Source organism: Cololabis saira, chromosome 17, assembly GCF_033807715.1.
Source record: "Cololabis saira isolate AMF1-May2022 chromosome 17, fColSai1.1, whole genome shotgun sequence".
In the NCBI taxonomy this organism is placed as follows: domain Eukaryota; kingdom Metazoa; phylum Chordata; class Actinopteri; order Beloniformes; family Belonidae; genus Cololabis; species Cololabis saira.
Window position 1 is genome coordinate 30,257,824 of NC_084603.1, and position 16,009 is coordinate 30,273,832.

Here is a 16,009-nt window from a genome sequence, read left to right on the forward strand (position 1 = left end):
AAAAAAATCTTCCCCCAGTTATAACTAATATAGATACATTCAGCATGTGTTGCCTTCATTCTAAAGCTTATACAAGACTTTTAATTTTTTGCAGCTCCAGACATATTTGTTTTTTGGGTTATTTGTCCAATACGGCTCTTTCAACATTTTGGGTTGCCGACCCCTGGAATAGATGATCAATAGCCTTGGGCTGGAAAAATGTTAAGGGTCCAACCTTAGACCTCTGGCTGAGACATCTAACGTCATGCCTGGCTCTAGAAAAGCTCACCTACTGTGTCATATATGGGGAAAATCATAAAAAGCTTTTCTTAAAAATGGTGATATTGATAAGGCCTTGTAAGCATGAATATACGGTGAGGTGACCTGAAGAGGCATCGTGGAGATAATTTATACTTACATTTTAATTATGCCTCTTATTTTTCTTTTATTTATTTATTTTTTCTATTGAGTTTGTTATTGTTATTACGATTTCTGTTACGAGCTTGTGTTCATTTTGTTAATGCGTTTCTTTTCTTTTTAATATCCTTGCCCTTGTCTTGTTTTTGGTTGTGTGTTTTTGCGTTGTGCTGCCAAATGGGGTTTTTGTATTGTTGTGTATTATGTGGAAAATCTAATAAAGACATGTTTCAAAAAAAAAGAAAGAAGAGAGCTGCTTGTTGGTAAAGAGGGCTTGAAATGGACAAATGGCGTTGGTGGAAGAAGCCCAGACTGGCCTCTCGCCAGCCCCCCTACCCAGCTCATCTCAAGGTGGATCTCCCAGCTCCTCCCAAGCGAGAGCGCAGACACAGACATTAGGAAACTACTGCTACTACTGTCATTTAGCACACTGGTTCCCAACCTTTTTTCCTTGTTTCCCCCCCTATTTGTGTCTAAGACCAGCCGGGCCCCCCGACCCGTACGTACTAGCAGCAAAAGAGTAAAGTGATTCGTTACAAACCTTTAATTGAAAAAATGGGTTAACTTTAATTATGTTTTTTTGATACATTTCTCTTTGGTTTACCCTGTACAGATATGACTTTTTTTTTTTCTCACCTTCATTTTGTGTCACCAATGTATAAAATACGCACAAAAACATAAAATTTTTTCTGAAAAATGTGTCTTTTAACATGACGGCAATATTTTTCAACATTTTTCCTCCAACAACCACAGTAGTAGTATGAATAAATAAAATACTACGTGGGTTTATATACAGACTTGGATTACAGTATTCCATTAGGTGTGTTATTATGATTTTTCTATTTATTTAACATGCGCAAATATAATTTTTACAACTGCATATCTTCAAAGCAGACAAAGTTTCGCCCCCCCCCCCCCCCCCAGAGATCTCTGGCGCCCCCCACAGGGGGGGCTGGACCCCAGGTTGGGAGACACTGATTTAGCAGACGCTTTTATCCAAAGTGACTTACATCATCTGAGACACACACACCATGGAGCAATTAGGGTTAAGGCCTTGCTCAGGGGCCCGAGGTGGTTCATTGGTTGCCGTTCCTGGGTCCTCCAGACTCAAGCCCACCTCTGCAGCCACTAGACTACCACCCTGTAACTAAATTCAGCCGCTTTCCGCTTGTTCTTTCAGTCCCTGCTCAGCTGTCGTGCCCGTAGGCCTGGAGGCAGCTTGTGCAACAGAGGTGGTTGGGAGAAGTTAATGAGCGGGAGTCGTTGATGAGCGGGCGGAGAGTTCCTCCCAAACACAAACATGTTGTGAAGTGCTGCCGTGGAGTGGGAGGTGGGCCGAGCCGACACAAGGGCCTCTCCACTCCCAAGAGCCTCCGCGTCAGTGTTTATTCCTGTGGGGAACTAAACGAGCCCGGCTGCTCCCACGCAGCCCACGACTTCCACGACTTCACAAACGACAGCTTTGGTTTTTATCGTGTCTCTGTGTAACCATGCTGTTCGTGACGGAGTGGCGTGACAAGACAAGCGTTTAGACGAGTCAAGAGGGGATTTCCTCTTTTCCAGCGTGGTTGTGGTTGTGCTTCTTCTGAGTAGAGGCGACTGACACTTTTTTTCTCAAATTGTTCTAAGTGAAAAGAAAACAGAAGAAAGAAAGCATTGATCGCACAAAACACTCAAGTCAGTCAAACTTTGTCTCATGAGTTTTTTTTCCCTGTGGAAAAAAAAGTACTTTATGAATTAAACCAGTTTTCCTCAACTTGTTACTGAATTTTATCCCTTCAAAGGACTTTTTCTTTTATTAAAATTATTCAAAATGCAGAACTAAACGGTTTCATGCCATGAAAGGAAATGAGATTATGAAAACAGGATATTTGGAAGAAGCTTTACATCATCATGAGATGCTTGGCGACCTCATCGCAGAAATCAGTCTGCACCTAAAGTTTAAACAAAAAAAAAACGCCAGTGTATTGAAAGTATAAAAAAGGAACTTCATGATTTTGTGCAAATCTACCATAAAAAGTACCATATTGAAGAAATTAAGTAAAAATATTAAATAAACAAGTCACAACACAAAAGAAAAGCGTCATATTTTCACAAAAGTCTCGACCAAAATGACTAACGAGAAGCTTAATTGCACTGTTGAAAAAACTTGCTATTGCAAGCTAGCAGCTGAAATACTGCAAATGAGCCACTTCTTCAGTGACTGAGCAGCCACATGAAGACTAATTGTGCATCAGTGATCTCTTCAATGAGTCTTTGCATCTTATCAGTGTTGTTTTGTGAGTGGTTTCCCGCCCGGCCTTGTAAGGGCCTGCTAACCCGTTGCTTGTGGCACTAATGCAGAGCGGAGCCCACACAGCGGCGCGCGGCCGAGGGCGGCCGGGTCTGTGATGACTGTTTACTCAGCCCCACTCCGACCAAACACTGCTGCTATTCATCCAAAGCCAACACGCTGGAAAACTGGACACGCACAACCAAGAATTTCCCATGATGCCAGAAATCTGAATTTCATTGACTTCAGTGTGGTTTCCGTAACAACAAAGGAGGGTTTGACTGAAGCGCATCACGCTCATGTTTTTCTCCCGCCCGGTAACCTGTGCAGGTGTGTATCCCACCACCGACGTCAAGATACGTTTCTTGTTTTATTTTGCGGGGAAATGACCGGATGGTATTTTTTACTGGACTTTAATTCTGCTGTAATCTCTTCCCGTCCAACACAATGGGCTGTTTGTACTGGACCTCGGATGATGTGGAGGAAAACTCGTGTGAACTGTGAGCAAGGTGATCCAAGACCTGCAGAGCAAACAAAAACAGGCCCACAGCCAGAGTCCACAACAAACAAACTCTCACTGCACAGAACTGTTTTTCAGCCTAAAAGAGGCAAGAAAGGCATGAATTAAAAAACAGATTGCATTTACTCTTTATTTCATCTTATATATCACTGCCTTTAAAGGTTTAGCACAAATCACAGAAGGTTTTATATAGATTAGTGCCAAACAGAAGCCTCTCAGTGCCCCAAAGGTGGTAGGTGATGCAAAAAGGATGCAACAGCTTCATCTTGTGGGTGGATGTAGTTTTACAGACCCCTGCTGTGATTATGGGATAGAAAATAAGATGCATTTCAGTTCAATTCATCCATGAGTCCCCACATAAGCCAACCTACCTTAACGTAAGCAACTTCAGCCATCCCATTTGATTGGTTGATTACTTGCAATTTAACATGCGGGTTGATACCTTCCCAGTCAGGCGTTGTTCTTTTAGATTTTCTGAGATTGTAATGAAGCTAAATCAGTTCACATTTTCACCATTTCATCAGCATGATGCCAAATTCCCCAAATATTTGGGTAAAGTGGTAAACTTGATGCTCTAATTGAAGAAAAATGCAAATCTTTTGCTGAAATCCAGCAATCCAGCAGCCAGACGGGAGATTAAATTCACAACCTCACATTAACGCTCATTTTTATTTTGTAATTCTGAAATAAGAAGTCTCATCTTATTTGCTCCAAATAAATATAAATAAATAAATATCTGTTGATAGATTAAATAGTATTCTGTTTATAAAAGACAAATCACACGTGATGCAGTGATTTGGAAACAGATTAAAATTAAATGTCAGTTAATTTTTTAGAATTTTGTATGGCTTTCCATTAATTTGACCACATCGCTATAATGTTAATTAAACACATATGAAGAACCTTAAAGCACCTTAAAGTGTATAAATAGTTTTCCTTAAAGTCCTGTGCTGCCCCCACGTGGCCATAAAAGTATTGCACCACTGAGTAGTTTTAAAGCAGATCTTACTGATCTCTAGCCCTAAAATTCTCTCTGGATAAGAAAAAAATGACCCGTCTTCTTTTTCTATTTAAACCCGTTCAGTGTTTGGAGCTACCGTCCCTGACCATCCACTAACTTTTCGTTTTCATCACAGCTCTGAGGTAGATAGACGGCAGACAAAATAGGCAAAGACAGGAGACAGATGGAGAGAGGTGTTAGAGGATGAGGCAGAGACTTGTAACAACACCACCGACAAACTGGAGTAAAAGGATTAACACATTTGGCTGTGACTGCTTCATCCTCAAAGATGTTGCAGGTCAGCTGATGTCAGACGTCTCTTCACTCTCACCCAACTTATGAGCCATTTCATGAGAGACACTGACAGCTTTTCACATCTGACGCTGGACTTCTTTGGCACAAGTGGACGCAAACAGAGACGTCTTCATTTGAACAGTGGTTTAAAAAAGAAAAAGAGATTCTGCAAAAAATGAAAAGCTCTAAACTCTGCAGCAAAGTGTGTGAATGACCTTTTATCTGTAAGATAGGAAAAAAGGATGTTTCATATCCAAAAAGAAGATTCAAGAAAATTACTTTGTTGAAACTTTATCTCAAGAACTTATTTTTTTCATTACAATTTTTACAGAAATTGTACATTTTAACCCATTAATGCCTGATGAATTTAAATTCATACATGAGTTTCTGAGGCCTTTGTACCACCCCCATAATAGAAAATAAAAATAAACCATCAAATTAACCAATGCATTCATAACTATACAAAAATAATATTATTTAGAGACAGTCAAGGACAAAATTGGTGGTGTTTTTAATTTCAATACGTAACAAACACTTCAAATGTGTATTATTTCATATGCGAGGCATTAAAGGGTGAAAGATGCCCAAAGATGCTGGACTTTGGATAAAGATTTGACCATATTTCAGAGAATTTTAAGTTGAATTTGTAGATGGGGTATTCGAGATAGCAAGTGCATATTTGAATGGATCATTGATTGTTTTCAACCTTGTGGTTTTAGGTACAGCTCATTTGTTAGAATCAAATTTGTCAAACGCAGCTTTTCCACACGTCACAATTTTCTTAAATGAACATTATTTACTGTTCTATTAGTCACCGAACTTCAGTAAAAGCAGTAACTCGATACTAGGTAGAGACTTATTCTGGAAACAAAAAGAAAAATCTTCTCCTGGAGACTAGTTGCACCCCACGACAGGTGCACGGCACTGATCAGTACCACCACCTCAGTCAAGAAACCTAATCTGTGAATCAGATTGACAAAATTCACCCTGACATCTATCTCAGTTGGTGTAATCATGCCATCAGGTGAAAAGCCACTGAACCATATGGGCCGTCTGGCCAGTGGCACCGCTAACTGCTGCAGAATCACCCCCCTGTTGGTAAGAGGATAACTCTGTCAGTGTGTCTGTGTGTGTAAGAGGAGGAGTGTGTTTAAAATCTCTGCTGACATCCTACTTAGACTTAAGGTGCTGTCTGTTTAGCAGCCGGGTCCAGACCGGAGCCACGCAGGACACACACGGTCTGTTTTCCCTCTGGCAGGATAAATTGGAAGACGAGAGCGATGTACCGATCCTCTGTCCTGGAGAACAAGGAGCTGGTGGCTCTGTACGGAGCAGAAGGAAACCATTGCTTTGCCAAGGATGAGGACTTTATCAGTGAGGTGAGGCTTTAAATTCAGACCTGAAACTGCTTATAAATATATGGAAACCTTTTATTTTCTGAGATATTTTCAAAGGTTTTCATATTAAGCATTAATTGGTGACTGGTTGAGATTGTTATCCCAAGGGAATAAGTGTTTTTCTAAATCCTTGTCAAATGTATTTTTGTTTTTCATTCATGCATCAAATCCTGGTTTAATATAGAGCAGCAGAATAGTCTATTTATTTAGTAATAGCACTTGTGTGACCACATTACATGTTTTAGATCTGCTATGTTGACAAAACTGTACTAATGATAGGCTGTGTCTTGTGGAACCACTTGTACCGGGAGCAACACGTAAACTTTGTTGTGATATGCTGCCCCCAAGCGACCAAAAGTGGTATTGCTATATAAATTGGAACTCGTGTGTTTGTATGTGTGTGTAGATGAGCCACACTGTACACACTCTACTGTAGGTTCAGTTCAGTTCAGTTCAACTCAAGGGCGTAGGTTTGGTCTCGACATTGGTAGGGACGATATAACAGCATAACCTGCATGTACACTTTTAGCTGGGGACGGCACATTAATAAGACCAAACAGATTAGGTGAATGGGGGTCAGGGCTACATTTGTCACGGACATGAACCTAATTGGTAGGATAAATGATCAATGCAAAATAAATCTGTATTGACTTATTCTAACTTTCATGTGCATTGGTTCACCTGATACACGGTTCGATTCAAACCTTTGTTTTCAAAAACTACTAAAGAAATATTTTTAAAACTTCCAGAAAATTCTAGGATTTTATTAGCAATTTAAATTGCAATATTTGAACATAACTTAAATTATATTAACATACACAATAAATGTATTAAGTGTACTTATTAATAATCTTTTAACTATCCAGAATGCAAAAAACATTTAAACATTTGTCTTAAGACCACTCAACATTGTCTGTCTAAATAAATGCATTAAATATAAGTGAAAAAAACAAAAATAAATAAAAATGGAACCTTCCTTCAGGTTAAACACTACTGCTTTTGTCCACAAGCGCAGCCAAACTCAAGTCATCAGCCAATCAAACGTGCGTTTGAGGAAAAAAATGGACCGGCAAATTAAGCAAGTGAAAAGGGGTAAATGTAAGTCTGAACATAATGAAAATAACTCACTTAATAATGGTAGGGTCAATTCTATCCTTACAACATTTGGGAAGACAATCTAAATTACCTATATATCTGAACTAATTATATAATGCAAATAAGGTTGCCTAAAAGTTGGTGGGGACAATTTGAGCCTCCTGAAAAGTTGGTAGTGTTATGTCCCTACCGTCCCTATGCAAACCTACGCTCTTCAACTTGTACCCGAAGGTACATTTTCCTTGCAATAAGGTGTTCTAGCGAGTCCAGCAACAAGACACCATCAGTACATACAACATGAACATAAACCATAATCACAACACAAAATGCTAAAACTTTTTTTTATTTATTTAGGAGGGTTATAGCAGTAGGAATAAAACTATGTTTAAAACAATTGGTATTGCACTGTGGTACTCTATGTCTGCGTCCTGACTGAAGTAGTTGGAAGTGGCCGTGTAGCGGATGAGAGGTGTCTTTAAAAATAGATCCAGACAGCCTTTGTATCTGTCTGGAAAACAGCATGTCAGGATTCATCTGCTGCTCTCTCGTTAGCTTACTGGACCAATTCACTATCTGGTTCAGACAGTTCTTATTTTCAAGAGACAGATTTCCAAACCAAGACATCGTGCAAAAGGATAAAACCGATTCAATAAAAGCGCGATTAAAAAAAGGTCAACAGTGTTTTGTCGATATGAAAAGACGGTTTTCTCAGGCAAAAAAGACGTTGGTTACCCTTCTTGATAAACAGCCTCACAATTTGCCTCAAATGTCAGTTTACTGTCAATAACTGTACCAAGATTGTTGTACTAAACACTTTCCACTACCCCACCTTTTATAGTTGTCAGTTCTTGTGCTATTTTTTTTTCTAAAATCAATCAGCACGTCTTTAGTTTTAGAAATGTTCACCTGCAGGAAGGATTCATCACACCACTGGACAAAGTCACAAATGATTTGACTGACAGGTTTCATTGTCCTTCAGCAAACTGACAACAACAGAGTCATCTGCATATTTCTGCATAGGCACCTTTCTTTCAAGAGATGTAACACACCCTTGAACACTACCTCCGGTTCATGATCCCTGACTGGTATTAAAAAAAACATGCTGATGCTGGAAAACATCTGCTAGTTCCTGATTATTTTTATAGTTCCTCCTTTAAGAACTTTCCCTAACTCAACTAACCCTCTCACGCCCCCGGATATGCTAATTGGCGTGTGACTGAAGAGTGCATAGATAGGTACTTTTTTAATTCTGTGAGTCAAAGGGAATCGTGAGACAAAGGGGATTTTTGTCACAGCATGACACAAGCACGAGAGCCACATAATAACGGCAACTCAGCTCAAAATTGAATTGTCATTCATGATGTGCAGGGTAGATAGAAGAATGACATGCCGTTGAACAGCCCAAGGTTAAACAGGTATGTGAAAAAAACAAAAAAGAGGAACAATACAACAAGTAATAGTGCAGGATAGTGTAAATAATAATAGTGCAGTGGAATAGGCTTTGGATATGAAGACCAGAACAAATACTAGACTGTTGAGGCAGATTTGTAGTGCAGGAGACTGCAGCATGGTAGTCAGAGAGGTCGATCATAAAGGTACAGACTGGCCGTTACCGGGGTGGGAGGGGTGTGGCCGGTGAGGGTGCAGATTATCCAGTGAAATCAGTTCCAGTATCAGATAAATATGAGGGATACGGTTACAGAGACATAGGGGTGTGGTAGGTGCTGTGGGAGGGAGTTCAAGGCTCTGACGGTTTCAGGAAAGAGGCTCTTGCAGAGCCTTGCAGTGCTGGTGCTCCTGAACCTCCTGCTGGACGGCAAAGCAACTGAGTTCTCCTCCAGTCCAGCCTGCCATCCAAATCTAATTTGTATCAAATGGTTGAATGGACCAATCATGGACCAATTTATTAAAATATTACTCTAGTAATTATAACACTAGATCATCAGAGAAAATTCTCCTCATGGTCCCAAGCACTCGAACAGAGTTGGGTAAATCGGCCTTTTCCTTCTATGCACCGCAAGCTTGGAATGAGCTACAACACGTACTCAACTTGAAATATTTACCTTCTCTTAACATGTTCAAACATGTTAAAATCATTTTTCACAGAACAATGTCATTGTTTTTAATCAAGTGTCATTCTTTGTCATGAATTATTTTTAGCTTTCTGATCCTTGTATGTTTTATGTTTGTTTGTTTCTTGTTTTGATATGTTTTTATTTTTTGTAAAGTTACTTGTCCTTGTATGCATTTTCTTTTATATGAAACTGAATTTATTTTTCTGCTGCCATCTTGACCAGGACTCCCTGGCAGAAGAGATATTGTATCTTAATGGGACTTTCCTGGATAAATAAAGGATAAATAAAAAAGTGCACACCAGAGTGTATGTAACTGTCCACTACGTCCACATCCCGCTTCCAAGATCCTGATGAGCTGGTGGACGGGCTTCTTCCTCCTAAAATTGATCACCACCGTTTGATCAGGGCCAAAAAGGGTTTGATAAAACTGGGTAAAGAGAAAGAACTATCCGACGTATAATCAAAACTCGGAAAGATGGAGGTGAACCATCACTGGTGAGGAAAAAAATGTCTGGAACAGTCATGGCAAGAGATGTCTAAATGTTGGGTGAGGTCTCATCAAAGAAAAACAAAACACTAGTGAAAGTGGGAGAATCTCCTCGCACTCAATGTGAGAAGAACTCAAAGCAATCTGATGAGTTTATCAGCATGAACATGAGACATCACTGGACTCTGGACTTGCTGTTGGGATATTGTGTCAGCTCATTACAATACCTGTGAATGGGTGTACTAATCAAAGTTAAAAGGGGTCCAATAAAATGTTAGAATGAGACTTCTCTTTTGGTCAAATGGTATGAATAACAAGAAGACATGAACGATTGTCAGAGAGTGAATAATAACACACTGTAAAGTGCTTTTATTCCTTAGTTGAGATTAAAAGTCCTTGTATAAGCTCAGACCTTCCATCTTTTCAGGAGTGCGATCTGGATTGCGAGTGCAGCGAGGATGGAAAAGGCGGCAGAGGCATTCGCAGCTCGGTCTCCCTGGAAATCTACGGCCTGCAGAGGGAGGAGCGGGTTCGTTTCTCCAACCAGGACTACTGCATGAGGCTGGAGGCCCTGAAGAACGCTCACCTGAGGAACGTGGCTGAGCTGGAGAGGATGTACGTCAGCCAGGGCAAGGACCGGCCCACTGTGGAGGATGAGGGGAGTCTCAGGAGATGGAGGAACAAAGAGGAAAGACAGTCCTTCAGGTGATTTATGTCTGATGATTGATTATAAACAGTCAGAGGGATATACAGGACTGTCTCAGAAAATTTGAATATTGTGATTTTCTCTAATGCAATTACAAAAACATAAATGTCATACATTCTGGATTCATTACAAATCAACTGAAATATTGCAAGCATTTTATTATTTTAATATTGCTGATCATGGTTTACAGCTTAAGAAAACTCAAATATCCTATCTAAAAAAATTTGAATATTCTGGGAATCTTAATCTTAAACTGTAAGCCATAATCAGCAATATTAAAATAATAAAAGTCTTGCAATATTTCAGTTGATTTGTAATAAATCCAGAAAGTATGACATTTTAGTTTTTTTAATTGCATTACAGAAAATAAAATAAAATAAATAAAACTTAATCACAATATTCTAATTTTCTGAGACAGTCCTGTAGATATCCATCATCATTCAGAGAAGCATGCTTTGCCTTGAAGTGAATTACTCATGCTTTACTTACTTCCTCTTTATACTACAGAGTCATGTCTTTTAGGGATTTTCAGCCTTACTTATGAAGTTATCATGTTCCTCTTTGGCAGTGGGCCTAGCAGGAGACTACAGAGGATCAATTCCCAGGAGGAACTGGACTTCCATGAGACTTCAAGTGGGTCTGATCAATCAGAAGTCTGCGGAGAGGACGGCATGGGGGAACTGGGCTGGACTCCCAGCCATGGAGGACCTTTTGCGAGGTTTGTTGAAGAAGTCACAGAGTGGTTTTTCAGTATAGCTATGACGGTGGACTGAAAAGATGATGGGGCAAGAATAGCAGGTGGTTCCCAACCTTTTCCAACTCAGGGCCCACTTTTATGTCTCAAAAATGTTTGCGGTCCACCTCCGACCCCATAAATACAAAGGCCATATGATGCGTTCTCAGAGCACTTTTTTATTGAAAGGTATCAGCATCAAACGTAAATAAGTCAAGTGCAATGCAGTCCCGCTGCAAAGTGGTCCGACCGATAACAACAAAAGTTCCTATCGCTCATTTGCTTGTCACATATCTAATATCATTTTAAACATAACTGAGTTTTAACATTTAAAACATTATTCTGTATATTTTAATATAATTATATTCCCCCACACAAAAATCATACTTTTTTGGAAATTATTTGGCGGCCCACTTGCAATACCTTCACGGCCCACCAGGGGGCCGCGGCCCACAGGTTGGCAATCACTGAATTAAACCATAATGTCTCAAATGACTCTCTTTTGCCGTCACCTAGAGACACCGTGGCGAGCCCAGATCAACGGAGAGCCCAGAAGCACTACAGGTTCAAGCCGAAGACATCCTGTCTCAAACCTCAGGGAAGAGCGTCCTGTCAGAGCGGTGCCAGGGTCCGGTCCAACAAGGTCACTGTGCCCAAACCCTTCCAGATGATGCTGAGGGAGGAGGAGAGGAAGAGGCACAAGGTGCGGACGCGCTCGGAGCTGGAGCTGGAGAACACGCTGCTGAGACAGGAGCTGGAGGAGCTCCGAGAATGCCAGAAAAAGTTCAGAGCATCTCCTGCCCCAGCACACATCCACGTGCCTCTTTATGAAATGATCAGCCGCCGCCACAGGGGCCGAAGTACTAACGTCCGTGAAAGCTGCAAGGCACCTGCCGGCGTCTCGCCGCAGCCTTTCCACTTCTTGGAAAGAGAGAGGAGGAAGAGGGAGGCCAAGATCATCGCAGAGCTGGGGAACTTTGGGCGGAAGGAGGAGCGGCAGGCCTTCAAGGCCAGGGCCATGCCCAGCTCGGTGTACGGCACCAGGAGCAGAGCAGACAGCAAGAGCAGCCAGCACCAACCTGACACCTTCTGCATGCTGGAGAGGGAGGTCACCGACGGCCAAAGTGATCAAAGCTCTGACTTGGAGGACATCCGACAGTTGGACACCTCTCCTGACTCCAACATGTCTCGGAGAAGTTCCTCCTCCAAGTCAGTGAAGAAGCAAATAGAGCTGTCCATTGAGATGGTGAAGGAGAGGAAGTGGTCCTATGTGGACCCGCTCATGAACATCTGCTCATCTCTGCAGCCGGGGGGATCAGAACCTCTCCTCAGCAACACAACCGACTACATAAGTGTGTGAGAGCTCTGCTCATAGTGCAGAGGGAGAAGTGGAAAAATGTGCAACAGTAGTAGCTACAGTACAGTTTTGGTGTTATCTTGATTACACATTTCTGCAGTTACATGATTATCAAACAGTGGTAGCTGTTTAAAATGCTATGCATAGACCGCTCTGTCTTGTGAGTATTGTGTGTTCTGACCTAAATAAATGCAGAGATCATTTAATGGCTCTGAAGTTTGTTTATTTTTTTATTTCAGTGTTTTTTTTTTAAGGATAAAACACCCTCAAATAATCTTCTCAAAGCCGCTTAACAGTTTTGATTGGGGGGGGGGGCAAAGCATTCTTGATGGGCCCTTGTGGCCTAAACATCCCCGTTAAAACATGATCGCTAAAAAAAAAATGCCACAGACCAGCCTCTCTGACACACAACCACAGCACGCAGCACACGGTCAGTCATTATGTCAAACCTAATTATAAGCCTAATGCAGACTTTAAGATATAGGTATCAAACTGGAGATAAAAATCAAATGACATCCAGTGATTTTGGATTCAATACAGCGGAGTAGCACAATTCAAACACATGTGTTCAACCTACACCTACCCCCCCCCCCCCCCGCCTGCTCCGCTCGTGCTTGGTTTGCTTGGTTTCCTGCGGAAAGACTCAAAGAAAAGAGCACCTGTTTCCAGCAGACGGCGCCAGCGATGCAGAAGTCAAGTGAAGGGCCAATAAAGGACACGGAAGCTCAGTCTTTCCCCCCCCCCCCCCCTCAACCGCATGAAATAAATGAGACAGCCGGAGAGCCGGCTAGAGGTATCTAGGAGCAGGAGGAACACGGCCACAGAACTGGAGCTTTTTATTACCGCATCTGAGGAAAACCGCAGGGATGCTGGCCGACTTGTGTCTGTTCGTCGGTGAGTGAATTATTACTTTCTATGGAAGAATGGAAAAAAAAAGAAGTTTGTCGTGATTTTTTTTTTTGGTGCAAAAACACTGAAGCTGATTGAGGTCTCAGTCCCAGAGCCTTGTGTCCGTTTATTCTCTTTTCTTTTTTCTTTTCTCTGTGTGCTTGGACTCAAACTTTTTAGAGAGACAGTTTATATATAACAGTATTTTAACAGGTTTTCAACAGGTTGCTCATCTAAAGTGGATGGATTTTCTAGAGATACATTCCCTGCAGTTTTTACATCTCTGGTGATTTAATGACTTCTGCCCTCAGTGTTGTATTACAGCATTTCTGTGTAAACGGGTTTAAACTCTTCCTTCGCACTAAAACAGCCAGAGACAGTCGCGTGGGGCGTTCATGTACAGCAATAAATGTTTCTCTAGTATGATTGACAGTCGGCTCAATGGGAAGCCATAACCACTTCCTGTCATTGTAAATAAGAATGTCTTATTAATGACCTGCCTGGTTAAATAAAGGTTAATAGCCGAATGAATATCAAATAAAGCGATAGAATTGTTTTTCTTTCTCTCTTTATCGTATAATTTTCACAAAGTGTAATGCAATTCATGTCATGGGTAATGTATTTTGAAGGATCAAATACTCGACATCCCATCCTTTTTACATCGTGCAAGAAATGATTGGCGTCGCAATCAACTTTGAAAATCGACTGTGCGCATGTGCAGAACCACAAAGTAGCATTTTCTGGCAGAGAGCATGGAATGGCAGAACACCTGTCGTGGAGGAAGAACTGCAACAGTTTATAAAAACGACTTTAAATGTAAGCAGCACCATCTCATCCTCAAGTTCCAGCTTTGAAGTGTCTTTGGTGGTTGGCTCCGACCCGGTGCTGGTCGTCATTTACCACTGCGGTCCAGCTAGAGTACTATATAGAGATCTCTCTATAGTACTCTAGGTCCAGCCAGCCGTCATTCGCACATGCGGTCAATTCCGCCGCTCCTAAGTTTCATGTGCGCTCCTATTTCAGCCTTTACGGCAAATGAATGGACGCGGCTCAAAAACGAAAGATGAGGTACTGAGTTTGAGATAATGCAGATATTTTTTTTTATATTTACTTCATTACCTTGATGACAGCCATACCTCAACCGTAATATCTACACACTCTTACTATAAAAGAAAAGGATGAAACACTTTTTTCTTTTTTTTTACTTCAGGTTCTGTGTTGCAGAGACTGTAAAAATGAATTCTTCCATAGCTTCACCTAACACCTCACATAACTCTCCTCACAACTACAATCACTACAAGCATACCGAATTTCAAACTATTTAACTGTAGAAAATTTGAAATATTAAGATCTAAACTTCAAAAACTTTACTTTTCTACAAAGGTCAATCTCCTTTTTCACTTCAGGTTCTGTGTTGCAGACTGTAAAAATGAATTCTTCCATAATTTCACTTGAAACCCATAAAAACAAGAAACTACCTGGTTGAGAGTAATCCGGGCTGGACTACATTGCCTCCAAACCGCATACCGGGCTGGTTGCAGTATTTAGTACCATTGGCAGTAAAGGGGGAAGGTGGTAGAGCGGTCGCCCATGAACCTGAAGGTCAGTGGTTCCAACCCTAGTTCCTCCTGTGTCCACCAAAAGTGTCCTTGGGCAAGACACTGAATCTCCACTGACAACCGGTGTGTGAATGTGTGTGTGTGTGGGTGAATGTCTACAGTGTAAAGCGCTTTGGGGCTGTAGGAGTACAGCTGGAAAGCAATAAGTGTAAGCCATTTATTTAATCTTAATCTCTGGAGAGGATATTTTATGATATCCTGGTACATAAAAAAAAAAACAACCAACAACTCAGAAATGTGGTAAAGTATACTCTGTCACATTCTCCCACGTTGTTCCTCAAATGTCATGACTAGTGATACCTCGGTGAAGCAGACTGTGTGTGTTTTCTCTTTTCCAGCTGGCTTGGTGCAGTTCTGCTCTTCCCAACCCATCAATTGTACCACAAGTGTTACATCCACTGGAATCCTTTACACCGTCCCAGAGTTTACAGCGTCCAGGTGTATATTCTCTTGGACTAATGGAACTGTAAGTTGTTTTTTTTTTTTATTTCAGGCTTAATATCTATTACAGTATACAAATGTTTCTCACCAGGCAAGAAAAGTGAAGCTGCAGTTTAATGTCTGAATGAGAGATTTATCAATGTGAATAGATATACCCCTGTCTGTTTTAACATAAAAAAGACCATTTTACAATATCTTATTTCCAGCGTAAACGTTCAGCTGTGATGTGGTTTAAAATACAAGTTCAATATTGCGTTGAGAGCTTGATTTCACATAGATCTTGTTAGTAATAAAGTGTCTCACGTGTTGATTTCAGGGACTCGTGTTGGCTAATAAGTTCGCGAAGATGGATGGGTTGGTCGTGACCTCAAACATCACTGGAATTCTTCTCTCTGAATGTTTAGAGGAGGTGAAATACACTCGGAGCTGCCCCTCTGAGGTACGTCCAAAAAAAGTATGCAAAGTAAAAACTTATTGCATTCACTTGGAAAAAAAAGATTTTTTTTGGGGATTTTTTTTTTCCTGCCCTGCTTTTAGGAATAATTGTTTCTGTTTTTTGTGGTCATTTTTTCCAGCTGTTACATTTTCAGCTTCATTAGCCATATTGAGGAAGGATCACACCGTCTTCATCTGCAACGTACTAGCCTATTTATGTATTTCTCAAGACACTGGAAACAACATCACTTGCCGTGGTATTTTATATCCATCGACTCACTTTCCTTCACAAAG

The 16,009-nt window shown here is 40.9% G+C and overlaps 1 protein-coding gene across 1 annotated transcript; it reads left to right on the forward strand.

The window, feature by feature from the left end:
* The first annotated feature begins 5,617 nt into the window (after positions 1–5,617).
* LOC133463475 (protein FAM161A-like) lies at positions 5,618–12,922 on the forward strand. Its single transcript, XM_061745031.1, has 4 exons — positions 5,618–5,861; positions 9,964–10,241; positions 10,811–10,960; positions 11,492–12,922. Exons 1-4 carry the CDS (start codon positions 5,763–5,765, stop codon positions 12,333–12,335), a joined length of 1,371 nt encoding a protein of 456 aa, XP_061601015.1. The 5' UTR covers positions 5,618–5,762; the 3' UTR covers positions 12,336–12,922.
* The last annotated feature ends 3,087 nt before the right edge of the window (positions 12,923–16,009 follow it).

What these genes read in the sequence shown, in the direction of transcription:
- LOC133463475 (XM_061745031.1), top strand. Translation starts at nt 5,763, where the DNA reads ATGTACCGATCCTCTGTCCTGGAGAACAAGGAGCTGGTGGCTCTGTAC. An exon ending in ATGAGGACTTTATCAGTGAG is followed by an intron (nt 5,862 to 9,963) that starts GTGAGGCTTTAA and finishes CCATCTTTTCAG; the next exon opens with GAGTGCGATCTGGATTGCGA. An exon ending in CATGGAGGACCTTTTGCGAG is followed by an intron (nt 10,961 to 11,491) that starts GTTTGTTGAAGA and finishes GCCGTCACCTAG; the next exon opens with AGACACCGTGGCGAGCCCAG.